This window comes from Mytilus trossulus, chromosome 14 (assembly GCF_036588685.1).
Source record: "Mytilus trossulus isolate FHL-02 chromosome 14, PNRI_Mtr1.1.1.hap1, whole genome shotgun sequence".
Taxonomy (NCBI): Eukaryota; Metazoa; Mollusca; class Bivalvia; order Mytilida; family Mytilidae; genus Mytilus; species Mytilus trossulus.
In genome coordinates, this window is record NC_086386.1 from 31658436 (window position 1) to 31673477 (window position 15042).

The 15042-nt window shown below is 31.8% G+C and overlaps 1 protein-coding gene across 14 annotated transcripts in view; it reads right to left on the reverse strand.

Moving 5' to 3' along the window:
- The window catches only part of LOC134696767 (exocyst complex component 1-like), a 103952-nt gene that overhangs the window by 51766 nt on the left and 37144 nt on the right, over window positions 1-15042 (reverse strand). For 3 of the 14 annotated variants that reach the window (XM_063558715.1, XM_063558707.1, XM_063558713.1), the window contains exon 14: window positions 14159-14217. The exons of 3 other annotated variants lie outside the window; for them this stretch is intronic. In XM_063558715.1, coding sequence (XP_063414785.1) covers window positions 14159-14217 — 59 coding nt within the window. Of the gene's footprint in view, window positions 1-4586; window positions 4671-5774; window positions 5902-9113; window positions 9219-11360; window positions 11421-12964; window positions 12983-14158; window positions 14218-15042 lie in introns of all 14 variants that reach the window. 8 more of the 14 variants (XM_063558705.1, XM_063558704.1, XM_063558711.1 and 5 more) reach the window with 7 other exon arrangements.

The window sequence follows — 15042 nt, forward strand, 5'->3', positions numbered from 1 at the left end:
CCCTTTTTTAATGAATAAAGCTCCATAACTCGTAAACATTAAATCTAAAATTTATAAAAATGAAATGGAGCACACGTCAATAGAAACAAACAATTCATCAAAGTTTTATGTAAATTGGTTAAAATGTTTTTGAGTTTATGTCCAACAAGTTGACAACTGACGGAAAAGGGGACAAGGGTGTACCATAATACATCCGATAAATAGGCGGATAAAAATGATAAATATGAGAATCCTATATCAGAAATAAAAATAATCAAAGCGCGAAAGCGCTGTAAAGGCAGTTAATTACAGGTTGTGTGTATTTCTAGTCCAGTTATATCATTATCTTCCATAGAACAGAGGTGGTTTGTAGAATTTAAGATTTAGAGTTCTTTTGTACCTAGTTCACCTATATCTATAGTCTACTAGTAGCTGTTTACAGTATATTTTTTGTGCCTCGCCATGAAATGCATTTTTAGCCATGGCCTTGTCAGTTTGCTTTAAATTTATGAGTTTGACTGTCCCTTTGGTGTCTTTCGTCCCTCTTCTTTAGACATATAAGAACTTTTCCTTTTCAATATAAATAGACTATTTTTAATTATTGATTGTACATGTATACGCATATTCTATGACTCCCATAAAAAATAGTTCACAAAGATTGACTAGTCTCTGTACTGTGTGTATAGCAAGAACATCATGTAACATAATGGTAAATGTACATAGTAACATGTCAACTTTTTTGATGACCATACCTGCCAACTGTCAGTATTTGCAGAGTATTTCCCCCATCGAGCTCGAGGCTCCCAAATGGAAATTTTGTAAGAGCAATTTTGTCGACTAATTAAAGAAAACAATTAATTCAACAATGGCTATAAGCTTGTTAATGCAAGAAGAAGCCAAAAACCACATTAGAATATATTTGAAGGGAATCCATGACAATCGCCCCATTAGCAAATAGCCCCACTTAAAAAAAAAACTGCCCCAACCTGGATTACCAAATCGCCCCACTTGTGAACTGTGATAAATCCTGTTAATATTACTCCTGCCAACTCGCCCCACCTAATAGAAAACGATAATATCTAGATAAATATATTATTAACCAGGAAGAATTTAGTAATGCCAACTCGCCCCACTTATGTAAAAAGATGATATACCGTTGTATATAAGTTAAATTCTGTTAATATTACTCCTGCCAACTGGCCCCACCTAATGGAAATCGGTGAAATCTAGATAAATATATTATTAACCAGGATGAATTTAGTAATGCCAACTCGCCCCACGTATGGAAAAAGATGTTATCCCATTGAATATAAGTTCAATTCCTTATATTGCACTATGATACAATTAACAGGTTTCTTTTCAATTGTTATGCAAATAACTAAGCTTCAAAACTTACATTTATTCTTCAACAATCAGTTTTTTTTAGAATTATAATTTCAGTATGTATCAATAATAGTACATTGTAATTAAATTAATTTTCCGTTTGATTGTATTCTGTGTAGATTAGTTTTCATTAAAGTGGTGCGAGTTTTTATTTTTAATTATTTATATATATATTAATCTAAAAATTACCGTTTTTTTATAAGTAGGGCGAGTTGGCAGGAGTAATATTAAACAGGGTTCTCGCTAAGGCAAGTCCATGAGTCCTGGACTCATCAAAATCTGTCTGGACTCACCATTTTCAAAACTGTTGAGTCCACAAATACATCAATATTGAAATATTTTGTATAAACTGAACACAGTTACCATGACTCACCGTGGCCAAAAATTACGAGTCCCTGGACTCGCCTTCAAAAATCCTTAGCGAGAACCCTGATTTAACCAATTTCACATGTGGGCAAGTTGGCAGGAGTAATATTAAACATGATTTAACCAATTTCACATGTGGGGCGATTTGATAAATCAGTTAGTGGTGTTTTTTTTAAAAAGTGGGGCGACTTGTCCTGCTTCCATTTGAAGGCCCCCTTGAAGGTTTTTTATCACTATATGAACCATCTTTCACGTAAAACCCCCATGTGCATTTTGAAAAGTTGGCAAAATCTACCGGTATGAATGAAAGAGAATTTTTCAATTAAGGCTCTGTGGCCATAACACTGTCTCATTAGCATTTTAACCACTTCCCATATTTGCAATTAAAACAATAGAAGAAAATTATTCAACGCAAAAACAAAACTTACTTGTAAATATGAAATTCTCTTTACGGTATGAGTTTTTCTCATTGTTTGATATTGTACAGTAGTACCTGTAACTGCTTATACCTATTTCTTATTCACTTTTGCTTGATAAACTCACTAAATATCATATACATTGTACCATATGTATTTTTATATGCATTCCAATAACATGAACAATTGTAATTCAATTCTATATACCAAAGCAAAATGAACTGCATCACTTTCATTCACTAGTATGCATCTTTTGGCAAAATACAAGTTCTTAGATGACACTATTAATATAATATATATTTATATATAATATATATTTATTGATAAAAAAATAAAATTTAGTATACAACTCTTTAACAGGTATAAAAAAAGCACAGCTGTGTCATAAATTGTGAAATCTGTGCTGAAAACATAGATATTGATGGTATTTGAGTAATTCCATATGTGAAGCTCAACATTAGCTCGTCAGTTGGTGGTGGACAGTTATAGTTCCTTTCTGCAGGCTAGGATGAATGACTTTTCAGGAAAACCAATTTCACAAATCAAAACTTTCCTCTAGATTTCTCCTACAATATTCATCCAGTTTAGTTCTCAGCTTGTTTTAATTGAACACCGTCCTGATTTTTAATTTTGCAAACCATTCAGTCTCTTGCTTGCAAATGGTGCATGAAAATAGGATGGGTATGGCAGTAGACAAGTCTCTTTAAAGTGGGTTTGTGCCCTGAAAATAGTTTTATAACTTAAGTTTAATTGAAACTTGTGCAACACATATACCTAAATAACTATATAACATAGAAGAGAGCATCATTCGTGTGACTGTCAATGTTTTGTTCCTGTTTACATTGCCATTGATATTTTTTCAGAAAGCCTGAGGCATAGCTCATGAATTCCTGTCATTAGACATTACATCCTAAATTAACATAATTACTGCTAGAATAATTATCTGTATGATATACGTACACTATCATTGTACAGCCCAAGTCAGTATATATAATTGTTGCATTCATTCACTCCTGTGTTCAGTCGTTCAAAAATATTTAAACATCAACAAATGAACTTTAATAAGGACAAGAAAACACTAGAAAAGATACGTACATACAACCCGTGTTTAAGTGTATTTGAAAGAGAAATAAATCTGGTTAAACGATGTAAAAAGGAGAATTATATCTGGTTAAACGATGTATAAAGGAGGAAAAAATTGTAGATATTGCATTACGATGCGTTCTAACTTCTACCTAATAGCACGTGGATATGTTTACATATTTAGACTTGACCCAGTATGACCCGTACCTTGTAGGTCACCGCCGTCGTTTAACTGTTTAAACACTTGACTACAGTCGTGTATAAGCTAGACAATAAAAAGCTTAAGCCTGTACTATTTGTGTGAAGTAAATGTGTTTGTTCTGTACATTTAAATTGTTTTACCTGATAACAAGGACGTATATCTATCCGTTTCCTTCTCAATTCACTTTGTCAAATTCTTCGAGCTTCTTCAAAACATACGTATTACTGCGCCCGGAAGTGAAATAAATATGAGAAATCCTCGTAAAATAATGCTATTTTCAATTTTGTTGAATCCATTTTGTTATATTTATTATGCAAAGATAAAAAAAAGTTACGATTAATTATGAATTTGCATATTTATACGGAACGTTTATGGACTATTTTTTAAGTCGGTCATTTTGGCGGGAAATCATGTACACATACACACGTAGATTGGCTGGTACCCGATTGTAATGTTACACATCAAATATATCAAATAGCTAATATCCGGAACGTAGTACCGGGAACCAGGATAATACGTAGACAACATACATAACAAATACCGAAATTGAAAACGCTTAACGGTTTCTCGTTCATAAACCGAATTCCGCTTTGAATTATAGAAGATGCAATATTAATCATTTTCAGTCGACTTTTCATTGTTATATCAACGTCTGAACTAATTAAGGAATCTTTATATGTCAGATAACACTTGAATTTGACCCGACCTCTTTCCTCACGGAATATACAAATAATGATAGTTTGTAGTCAGGTTGACTGCTTATAATGCAAAATACACACTAATAGCAAGTTCTACAAAACAAACAATACACACTGATCGTTTCTTTAGTCCCCAATGTAAATGAAAGAAACAAAAACCATATCATACCATAAAAAGAAGAGGAGAAATTCGAACATTTCCGGATCTATTTCTGGCCAAAAGACCCCCAGCATAGATTGAGTATGAAAAGATGAACCTCATGACTTAAAAGTCAGGCCTTAAAGCACTGCCTTTAAAAATCGCTACAAGAGAATGCCAAATTTACTGATACATGTTCTGCTAATGTATTCATAATCATTTAAATAGCATATATGTATGTTTGCCACACAATATAGTTCTTGTTTTTAATAAACCATCAGAATTGTTGATAGGAAGTATTTATTTTAAAACCAGCTTACCCCAAAATTATGTACAAATCCAATGATACCACATCTGCTTTTCTTCTGAACTTTATATTCTTCAATTGCAGCTATTTGGTTTTGCTATTAAATTAAAAAAAAAATGATCATACCCCTTTACCTCTAACCAGAGTGTGTTTTAAAATTGTCAGATAAATTGCCAACCTGATGTTGTTTAAATTCATAAAGTTAAGTCTGTTTATTGTTCATTTATATTGGCATGCCACAAAACCAGGTTCAACCCACCATTTTTTCCTTTAAAAATGTCCTGTACCAAGTCAGGAATATGGCCATTGTTATATGATAGTTTGTTTCCTTTGTGTGTTACATTTTAATGTTGTGTTTCCTTTGTGTCGTTTGTTTTCTCTTATTTTTTAGTGTAAATTCACATTACTTTAAGACGTGTCACAGTACTTATCTATCCCAAATTCATGTATTTGGTTTTGATGTTATATTTGTTATTCACATAGGATTTTGTCTAATGTTTAGTCTGTTCATGTGTGTGTTACATTTAAATGTTGTGTCCTTGTTCTCCTCTTATATTTAATGCGCTTCCCTCAGTTTTTGTTTGTTACCCTGATTTGGTTTTTTGTCCATGGATTATGAGTTTTGAACAGTGGTATACTACTGTTGCTTTTATTTATACATATACATCAACTTTGAACATGACAAGCGCTTGTCAAGCTAATGTTTAGTTTTCTGTGGAATTTTGTATGGACTACTGTTTGGGTACTGCAGTTACAATGGATCAAAAGTAAAAATTTACAGGATATCAAAGGATTTCAAAGGAAACATTTTAAATTTTCTAAATTTTTATGATTACTGTTAATTCAGAATTGTGCAAAAATATTAAAAAAAAATTGCAATTCTTAAGTTTTGATAGCATTATTGGATTGCAGTCTTTTCTAGAAGCACAATAATCAATCTTGTATTTGTGTCAACTCTTGGAATTGCAATGCTTAATGCTCAAACAAGTGAGCCTTTTGCCTTTCTCGAACAGAAGTCTTTTTTCAGCAATCATAAACACTTACAATCAATTCAAATTTTGTTTCCATTTTTCTAGATTTGGGATAAAAAGACACTATATTCCACATTCTGTTTTTTTTTTTATTTGTGAATAATGGTACTATATTCCCTATTCACAGCAAATAATTCGTTATCCATATCAAGCCTTATTACAGTACTTACAACAAATTTATCAAAGTTTCTCTTTATCTTCACCAAACAGCTTGCAAATGTAACACTAAGGAATGAACCAGCATCTTGTGCATTGTTTACATGTTGACTCATTCTTACTAGCATGTACATGGAGTAACTGTAAAAACAAATTACAACTATGTATATCAATACTACTGAGCTTTCTTTTGATATTTTCTTTCATATTCTGAGAAAATTTGTTAATTGCTACTATTTTACTAAAACCTGAAAACTCCATATTATCCAAACTATAAAAACTAACTAGAGGCTCTAAAGAGCCTGTGTCGCTCACCTTGGTCTATGTGCATATTAAACAAAGGACACAAATGGATTCATGACAAAATTGTATTTTGGTGATGGTGATGTGTTTGAAGTTCTTACTTTACTGAACGATTTTGCTTCTTACATTTTTCAAACTAGATACCCCAAAGATGATTGTGGCCTAGTAGTTTCAGTGGAGATTTTGTAAAAGATTACTTTTTATGAAAAATGGTTAAAGATTGACTATAAAGGGCAATAACTCCTAAACGAGTCAACTGACCATTTTGGTCATGTTGACTTATTTGTAGATCTTACTTTGCTGAACATTATTGCTGTTTACAATTTATCTCTATCTATAATAGTATTCAAGATAACCAAAAACGGCAAAATTTCTTTAAAAATTACCAATTGGAGGGCAGCAACCCAACAACCAGTTGTCCAATTCATCTGAAAAATTCAGGGCAGATAGATATTGACTTGATTAACAATTTAACTTCTTGTCAGATTTGCTCTAGATGCTTTGGTTTCATAGTTATAAGCAAAAAACTGCATTTTACCCCTATGTTCTATTTTTAGCCGTGGCGGCCATCTTGGTTGAATGGCCAGGTCATTGGACACATTTTTCAAACTAGATACCCCAAAGATGATTGTGGCCTAGTAGTTTCAGTGGAGATTTTGTAAAAGATTACTTTTTATGAAAAATGGTTAAAGATTGACTATAAAGGGCAATAACTCCTAAACGAGTCAACTGACCATTTTGGTCATGTTGACTTATTTGTAGATCTTACTTTGCTGAACATTATTGCTGTTTACAATTTATCTCTATCTATAATAATATTCAAGATAATAACCAAAAACAGCAAAATTTCCTCAAAATTACCAATTCAGGGGCAGCAACCCAACAACCGATTGACCGATTCATCTGAAAATTTCAGGGCAGATAGTTCTTGACCTGATAAACATTTTTATCCCATGTCAGATTTCCTTAAAATGCTTTGGTTTTTGAGTTATAAGCCAAAAACTGCATTTTACCCCTATGTTCTATTTTTAGCGGTGGTGGCCATCTTGGTTGGTTGACCAGGTCACGCCACACATTTTTTAAACTAGATACCCCAAAGATGATTGTGGCCAAGTTTGAATTAATTTGGCCAAGTAGTTTCAGAGGAGAAGATTTTTGTAAAAGATTACTTTAATTTACGAAAAAAATGGTTAAAAATTGACTATAAAGGGCAATTACTCCTAAACGGGTCAACTGACCATTTTGGTCATGTTGACTTATTTGTAGATCTTACTTTGCTGAACATTATTGCTGTTTACAGTTTATCTCTATCTATAATAATATTCAAGATAATAACCAAAAACAGCAAAGTTTCCTCAAAATTACCAATTCAGGGGCAGCAACCCAACAACGGATTGACCGATTCATCTGAAAATTTCAGGGCAGATAGATCTTCACCTGATAAACATTTTTATCCCATGTCAGATTTCCTCAAAATGCTTTGGTTTTTGAGTTATAAGCAAAAAACTGCATTTTACCCCTTTGTTCTATTTTTAGCCGTGGCAGCCATCTTGGTTGGTTGACCAGGTCACGCCACACATTTTTTAAACTAGATACCCCAAAGATGATTGTGGCCAAGTTTGGATTCATTTGGCCAAGTAGTTTCAGAGGAGAAGATTTTTGTAAAAGATTACTATAATTTAAGAAAAATGGTTAAAAATTGACTATAAAGGGCAATAACTCCTAAACGAGTCAACTGACCATTTTGGTCATGTTGACTTATTTGTAGATCTTACTTTGCTGAACATTATTGCTGTTTACAGTTTATCTCTATCTATAATAATATTCAAGATAATAACCAAAAACAGCAAAATTTCCTCAAAATTACCAATTCAGGGGCAGCAACCCAACAACCGATTGACCAATTCATCTGAAAATTTTAGGGCAGATAGATCTTGACCTGATAAACATTTTTATCCCATGTCAGATTTCCTCAAAATGCTTTGGTTTTTGAGTTATAAGCCAAAAACTGCATTTTACCCCTTTGTTCTATTTTTAGTCGTGGCGGCCATCTTGGTTGGTTGTCACGCCACACTTTTTTTAAACTAGATACCCCAAAGATGATTGTGGCCAAGTTTGGATTCATTTGGCCAAGTAGTTTCAGAGGAGAAGATTTTTGTAAAAGATTACTTTAATTAACGAAAAATGGTTAAAAATTGACTATAAAGAGCAATAACTCCAAAACGGGTCAACTGACCATTTTGGTCATGTTGACTTATTTGTAGACCTTATTTTGCTGAACATTATTGCTGTTTACAGTTTATCTCTAACTATAATAATATTCAAGATAATAACCAAAAACAGCAAAATTTCTTCAAAATTACCAATTCAGGGGCAGCAACCCAACAACCGATTGACCGATTCATCTGAAAATTTCAGGGCAGATAGATCTTGACCTGATAAACATTTTTACACCATGTCAGATTTGCTCTAAATGCTTTGGTTTTTGAGTTATAAGCCAAAAACTGCATTTTACCCCTATGTTCTATTTTTAGCCGTGGCGGCCATCTTGGTTGGTTGACCGGGTCACGCCACACATTTTTTAAACTAGATACTCCAATTATGATTGTGGCCAAGTTTGGTTTAATTTGGCCCAGTAGTTACAGAGGAAAAGATTTTTCTAAAAGCTAACGACGACGGACGACGACGACGGACGACGGACGACGACGCCGGACGCCAAGTGATGGGAAAAGCTCACTTGGCCCTTCGGGCCAGGTGAGCTAAAAATGACATAGTAGTTCTTCATTATCACTTCACCAGTATATTTATTAGTTAAGGGGCCAGCAGAAGGTCACTTCCAGGTGTGGGATTTTCTTGCTGCATTGAAGACCTGTTGGTGACCTTCTGCTGTTGTCTGCTCTATGGTCGGGTTGTTTTCTCTTTGGCACATTCCCCATTTCCATTCTTAATTTTATCTTGTCTTTTTAGATATATTCAAAATAAGAAAAATCAGTAGACTAGAAATATCATCATGGAAAATCTTGCATTGGTGTACATAAACATGAACTTACAATCCATCCAATTTATCAGCATAGAAAATAAACCCCTCCAATTCTTCCTCCAGATTGGTAAATAATTCACCCATCATTTTTCTTACTTCTTCATTTATCTGCCTCCTGTAAAAACAGGTCATCCTATTTTAAATTTACAAATATCTAGATTCCATAAGAAAACTCAGGTAATCATTTTTTCCCTCATGTTCCTGTAAAACACATATCATTGTCAAAAATTTCAATGGAAAAAAGATTTACTGACACAAATTAGTAAAAATATTGAACCTTTCATCATCAAAATGCTTCTAACAGTTGACAAATCGAACTTATATAACTAAATTGTAATTATTCAAAACTTTAAGCAGCAAATGCTAAGTATTTATCTACCAGTTTGCCTAATAAATTATGTACTACATTGTCATCATATGTGAGTGATACAAAAATACTACAATAGAAGAGTAACTATATACTTTAATTACTCATTTTGAAAGTACATTGGCCTTTGTTAGTCTTGTATCATTTTTAATTTTAGTTTCTTGTGTACAATTTGGAGTCGAGTATGGGGTTCCCTATCACTGTACTAGTATATATATTTGTTTAGGGGTCAGCTGAAGGAATCCTCCAGGTGCATGAATTTCTTACTACATTGAAAAATAAGCTTGCAAAGTACACAATCCTGCAACTCAAACATTTTTTACCTTGGCTGAAATTTAGAATGTCTTCTGAAATGAATTAGCATTGTGTCGAAACAAACATAGTCATACTTGGTATACAAATGTTTATCTGTCATACATATTTATAGTGCACATGCATAACACAACACACTAATAAAAAGTACATGTTCAACAGAAAACTGTATGAGAAAATGAGAAATTAGGTTATTTTTAAAAATTGAAAAACCATGATGAAAGCATACAATATCAAATAGATTTTTCACCTCCCATATCTTTTTTGCATTCAATTATATTTTTAAGCTATTATGTTCAAATATAATTTGACGACTCTTTTATTTCAAAATCTATATTTCCTGTAAAAATAGTGGAAGCTTTTACATGTATGATTAAGTCAAGCGTTCTCTATTTGAACTTTTTCTCTGTAATTAGTTATTTTATATATGCCTTAATGGAGATCTACAATATGTTTTACAAAGTATAAATTATATGATATACTTGCTAAACAAAATTTAACAATTCATTTATCATAAAATAAGTGCAGGCAGGAAAATCTAAAAATTAACATTCCAAAGTACCATACTCATACTAGCATAACAACAGCTATTGGCAACATTCACAGGAGGATTTGAAGGATACAGAGTGATATCTTTTTATAAGTTATAACAGAAAAATCAAAATCATGATAAAATGTATAAAAAAAATTCTCACTTAGCTCAGCCATGTTATGCTGAAATACTTATCACTATTGTTAAGTTAGTGCTTCAATTCTGAATTGATTATTTTATCTTTTTTGTATTGTTCAACAATTTTTTTTGAAATTCATGTAAAATAATCTTGAGGCAATGTTGACCTTAGCTGAAGTTCTTTTGGATTTTTTAGGGAGTTTAAAATTGTTTCTTCAGCGATTCTATTTGTTATTTTAGTATACCCAATGTTATCTGTAGACCTCAAATAAATGTTTATTGCAACCATAAAACCAAATGGGATTCTCCTCTAGATTTAATGTGTTTATACTATTCAAAATAAATTAATGATATTTTATCAAATTATTAAGTTGTTTGCAGTGAATTGTTGAGGAAAGCAGAACCATTGACCTCTGTTTGTCCTTTTACAATGGCAGTTAACAGGCACCTCAAGTGCAGTGAGTAATAGTAAAACAACTAAACTGTACTTAATATCTTCATAGAAAAATCTTGTTTATAAATTTTCATTTAATTCCTGGGAAATATTTGCTTTACAATTTAGTGCTGTTATTAGTTTGAGTTATCAATGCATTTTAGAGAGAAAATTTTTTTTTTCTTACCTTCAAATTATATTGAAGAAAAAATAAATATGTGTTGGAACAATGACAGGGATATTAGGATTTATTTGGTCTTGGAATACATAAAACAGATAAAATAAAGGGTGTGCTGATTTTCAGCACTCTAGATGACATATTTGTGTTGGTGAAACATTTCAAATTTTGGAAAGGAAACTAATCTGTTCTTTACTGGGATCAATGAGTTTTCTTTGTGGAGGTGGGAAAGCTTGAATGGAAGCCACATGACAACAATCAAACTGGTATGCTGCTCATTGCCCATGTCTAACTTACATTAGAACAGTTCTACGTTTCTGATATAAACCTTCACCTAAATTTTCCATAAAATATTCCCTAAAATATAAATGTCATGAAACATATTCATATGAGGTTTTGAAAAACAGATTTTTGCAAGATCAATGAAAAGCTTATTACATAACCTCAGTCCTGAATAAATACTTTTATATATCAATTTGCTAAATGACTAAACCATTTTATATTTATGTACACTGTAAACCCTATAGTCATTTTATGCTATACCAAGGATATATAACTGATCCTTGCCTTCTCTCCCAATATCCTGCCCTAACGTACAAAATGTTCTAAACCACAATCTATGATACCTTCAGATATTCAGAGAAGATTGAGATTTACCTTTGACTTTTCCAATTTTATAATGCTGCTCTACCAAAAGGAGATCAGCAATTAAAGTTATGTGTTACATCTGTAATTCGCTTTTAGAATTGTTATCCTTTTTATTTAAAAATCATAATGACTTGAGTATATACTATACAATAGAGTATATATATAGCATAGCAAAATCAGTTCCACATCTAATAGATTGCCCAATAAGTTCAATTTGTAAGATTGTTTTTTGTAATTTCCTGCATTGTTATGTTGCTATCTCATTGACCTTAACACAATATCACCTTTTATTCATATTATTGTTGGTGACCTTTTATTTAATCTGTATTTAAATAGTACCTATCTGTATGTATAAATATGGAATAACCATACTTTGTCATAAATAACAGGTTGATATTTCGAGACAATGTATGGTTATTCTTTATATAATGCAACTCTTATCGCTGTTCAAAATGAAGTATTTAGGGTTAATAACGTTATTCGGTAGTTGTGAGTGGGCAACGCAAAATTGCCGTGTACCTGTATGTTTTATTGACGTCATAAAAAAAACTATACAGAAAACCATTGTCAACGTCATAAACAAGGTGATACACGGTCAGTGACTGTATTTCACATATAAAAATATAGTCAATGCAAATTGACTGCTCAAATATCACAGCTGCAGTATATGACCTATTATATGTTGTTCTTTATGATTAGAACTGATTGCCTTAGCTGTTCTTAAGAGATTATGGTTCAGTTCTGAACAGTTTACCCTATCATTGTGACTGACCAACACAACAGGAGCACTGGTGACATTTTGTTAAAAGTTATCAAAGCAGTTTATGAGGCTTATATACAATTAAGAATTTGATAAGCGAATACAAAGCCATATAAATCATTGCTTGGTTTCTAAACAGCTAGAGAAGGATTACACAGAGTGAACTTTTAAATTTCAGATTTCAAATGAATCTTATCAGTGCTTGTCGATATTTCTATTTCATCTTGAGTTATTTCAAAAGTAAAAGGATTGAAAACAAAAGGGCAGGCTATACTTACTTACCTGTCAAGAAAAGGCAGTTTACCGAATTAACCCTGATTTTAATGTTCATAACTACTGAGTTTCTCTCAATACAATTTTATTTGAATTAACTACTTGTAAGAATTGAGTTATGTGTTAGTATAGCATTGCTACTGAAAAAAAGTAAGATTACAGTCAGATGTAAGACATCAGAGTTTATTACAACATACTCATCTATGTGATGTATACTTACTTAGCTACATGCTCAACTCTGGGTAAATAAACATAAATAATTTACATGTGGCTTATAAGTTTCATTTACAAAGAGTGTAACATGAAAGTGTTCGCCAAAAGCTATTTATTTTTGAATGATGATATCCTCAACTTCAGATATTAGTCTTTAAAGATTTTTTTTATAATATCTAAGCTATTTCACCTGTTAAAAATAATACATTTAAAGAATAAAGGGTATCACTAACAATATGATCCGAACAGTAAAACAAACCACAGCAACCACAAAATCCCCCAAAAATACAAGTTTTAAGAAAAGCTTTCTGATTTATATGTTATTTAGCCTTTAATTTGCTGTTGTCTCTCCTCATGCATTTAATATAGTTTCGTAAAAGACAGATATTTAGAGAAAAGAAAGGTCAAACAAAGATTTCAGTGTAAATAGTTGTCCTCTGCATGTAAATCATCAAGTATAGTGCTGGTAATATCTGTCTGAGGTAATGTCAATGTACAACAATATATGAATTTTATTTGGATGGGGAGAGCATCAGAGAATTATACAGTTGTTTATTCAAATCCCCTCATATTATATGCACCTTAAATAATAAAAACTTCAAAGTTATGTCCTTATTTATGTTAATAACATGAATGGTACCAATTTTCATGCACCATGCAGATGCCCATTTCGACAATACATGTCTCTTCAGTGATGTTCTAGGCCAAAATATTTAAATTCCAAAGCTTATATAAAAGATGAAGAGCTATAATCCAAAAGGTCGAAAATGTATAGCCAAATCCGTGAAAGGAATCAGAGCTTTGCATGTTCACTGAAGCATGGCATATCGTTCCCTCTCATTGAAGCGGTAAAATATTTTAACAAAAAATTTCCTTGTGCAGTGAGTGTTGTAAAAGTTCACACTATTGATAAACATGAAGTTGTTGCACTGCTGATAAGAAATTGCTTACATACTTAAACTCAACGTTCTGAATCTCTAGACCAAACATAAAATAACTTCCCTCAATAGAAGGAAAGTTGGATGAAAATTTCCTACATAGAGTATTTTAGATGAACAGAGGGACTGACTGCATGTTTACTAGACCTGCCTTCTTTATTGTTGACACAAGTAACAATAAAGAATTATTATTTATCCTCTAGTGTTGAAATTGTTTTGGCTTATACTAGTACTACATCTTTAATTTGTTTAAAAATACATACTCTATGACAGGGATTTCTTTTCTTGGCATCCATATATCTCCTGTCTCAGCCTCTTCTTCCTAGAAAAGATAGAACAACAATGTATAAAACTGCTACATCTGGAACTGCATTTGTCTAAGAAAATAATTAATAAAAAGAACAAACATGTTGATATTTCATTGAATGCACTTCAGTTTATTAACACTGAAATAAAAATGAATTTGAATTTGATTTATTTTATTATTTATCAATTTTAACCTTTTTTCTTCTTTGTTTTTCTTTTCTTTTTCAACCTTTTTTTTTAATAAATCTGTTAATCAGCTTTTATTTATTTGTTCCTTTTTTTAAGGGGGAGGGGGTCTCCAATAACTTTAATTTACTTTTATATCTATTGAAATATTTAGTCAACTTGAGAAAGAAAAAAGGATAATCATATTTTTTGTTCAGTCAAAACTGACATTATCTAAATAGATTGATACATCGATCAGTAAACACAATAAACATAAATTATGAAGATTACTGTTAGAGCTTTTCATAGGTGAATTTTGACCAATAAACCAGACATAAGAAATAGTATAAATATCAAACAAAATTATAGATTTAGCTGAAGTAAAAAAGAATACTTGTGTAATAAATACAAAAATCAATTGATGTGTGTGTATAGTTTGTTAACTATGAGTTTGTATTGGAAATAATCACATGACTTAAATCATAAATAGAAATGGGTATTTCCAAACTATCTTGCAATTGATATAAATAGAACAGGGTATTTCCAACCAACCTTGACATTGTTATGACTAGAACATGATCTCACCATTGTCAACCAGAAAATTTCATGAAGACTAAAACATATATAACATAAGCTTGAAGTGAGTATACACACCAGAACACTATAAAAAGTAAAC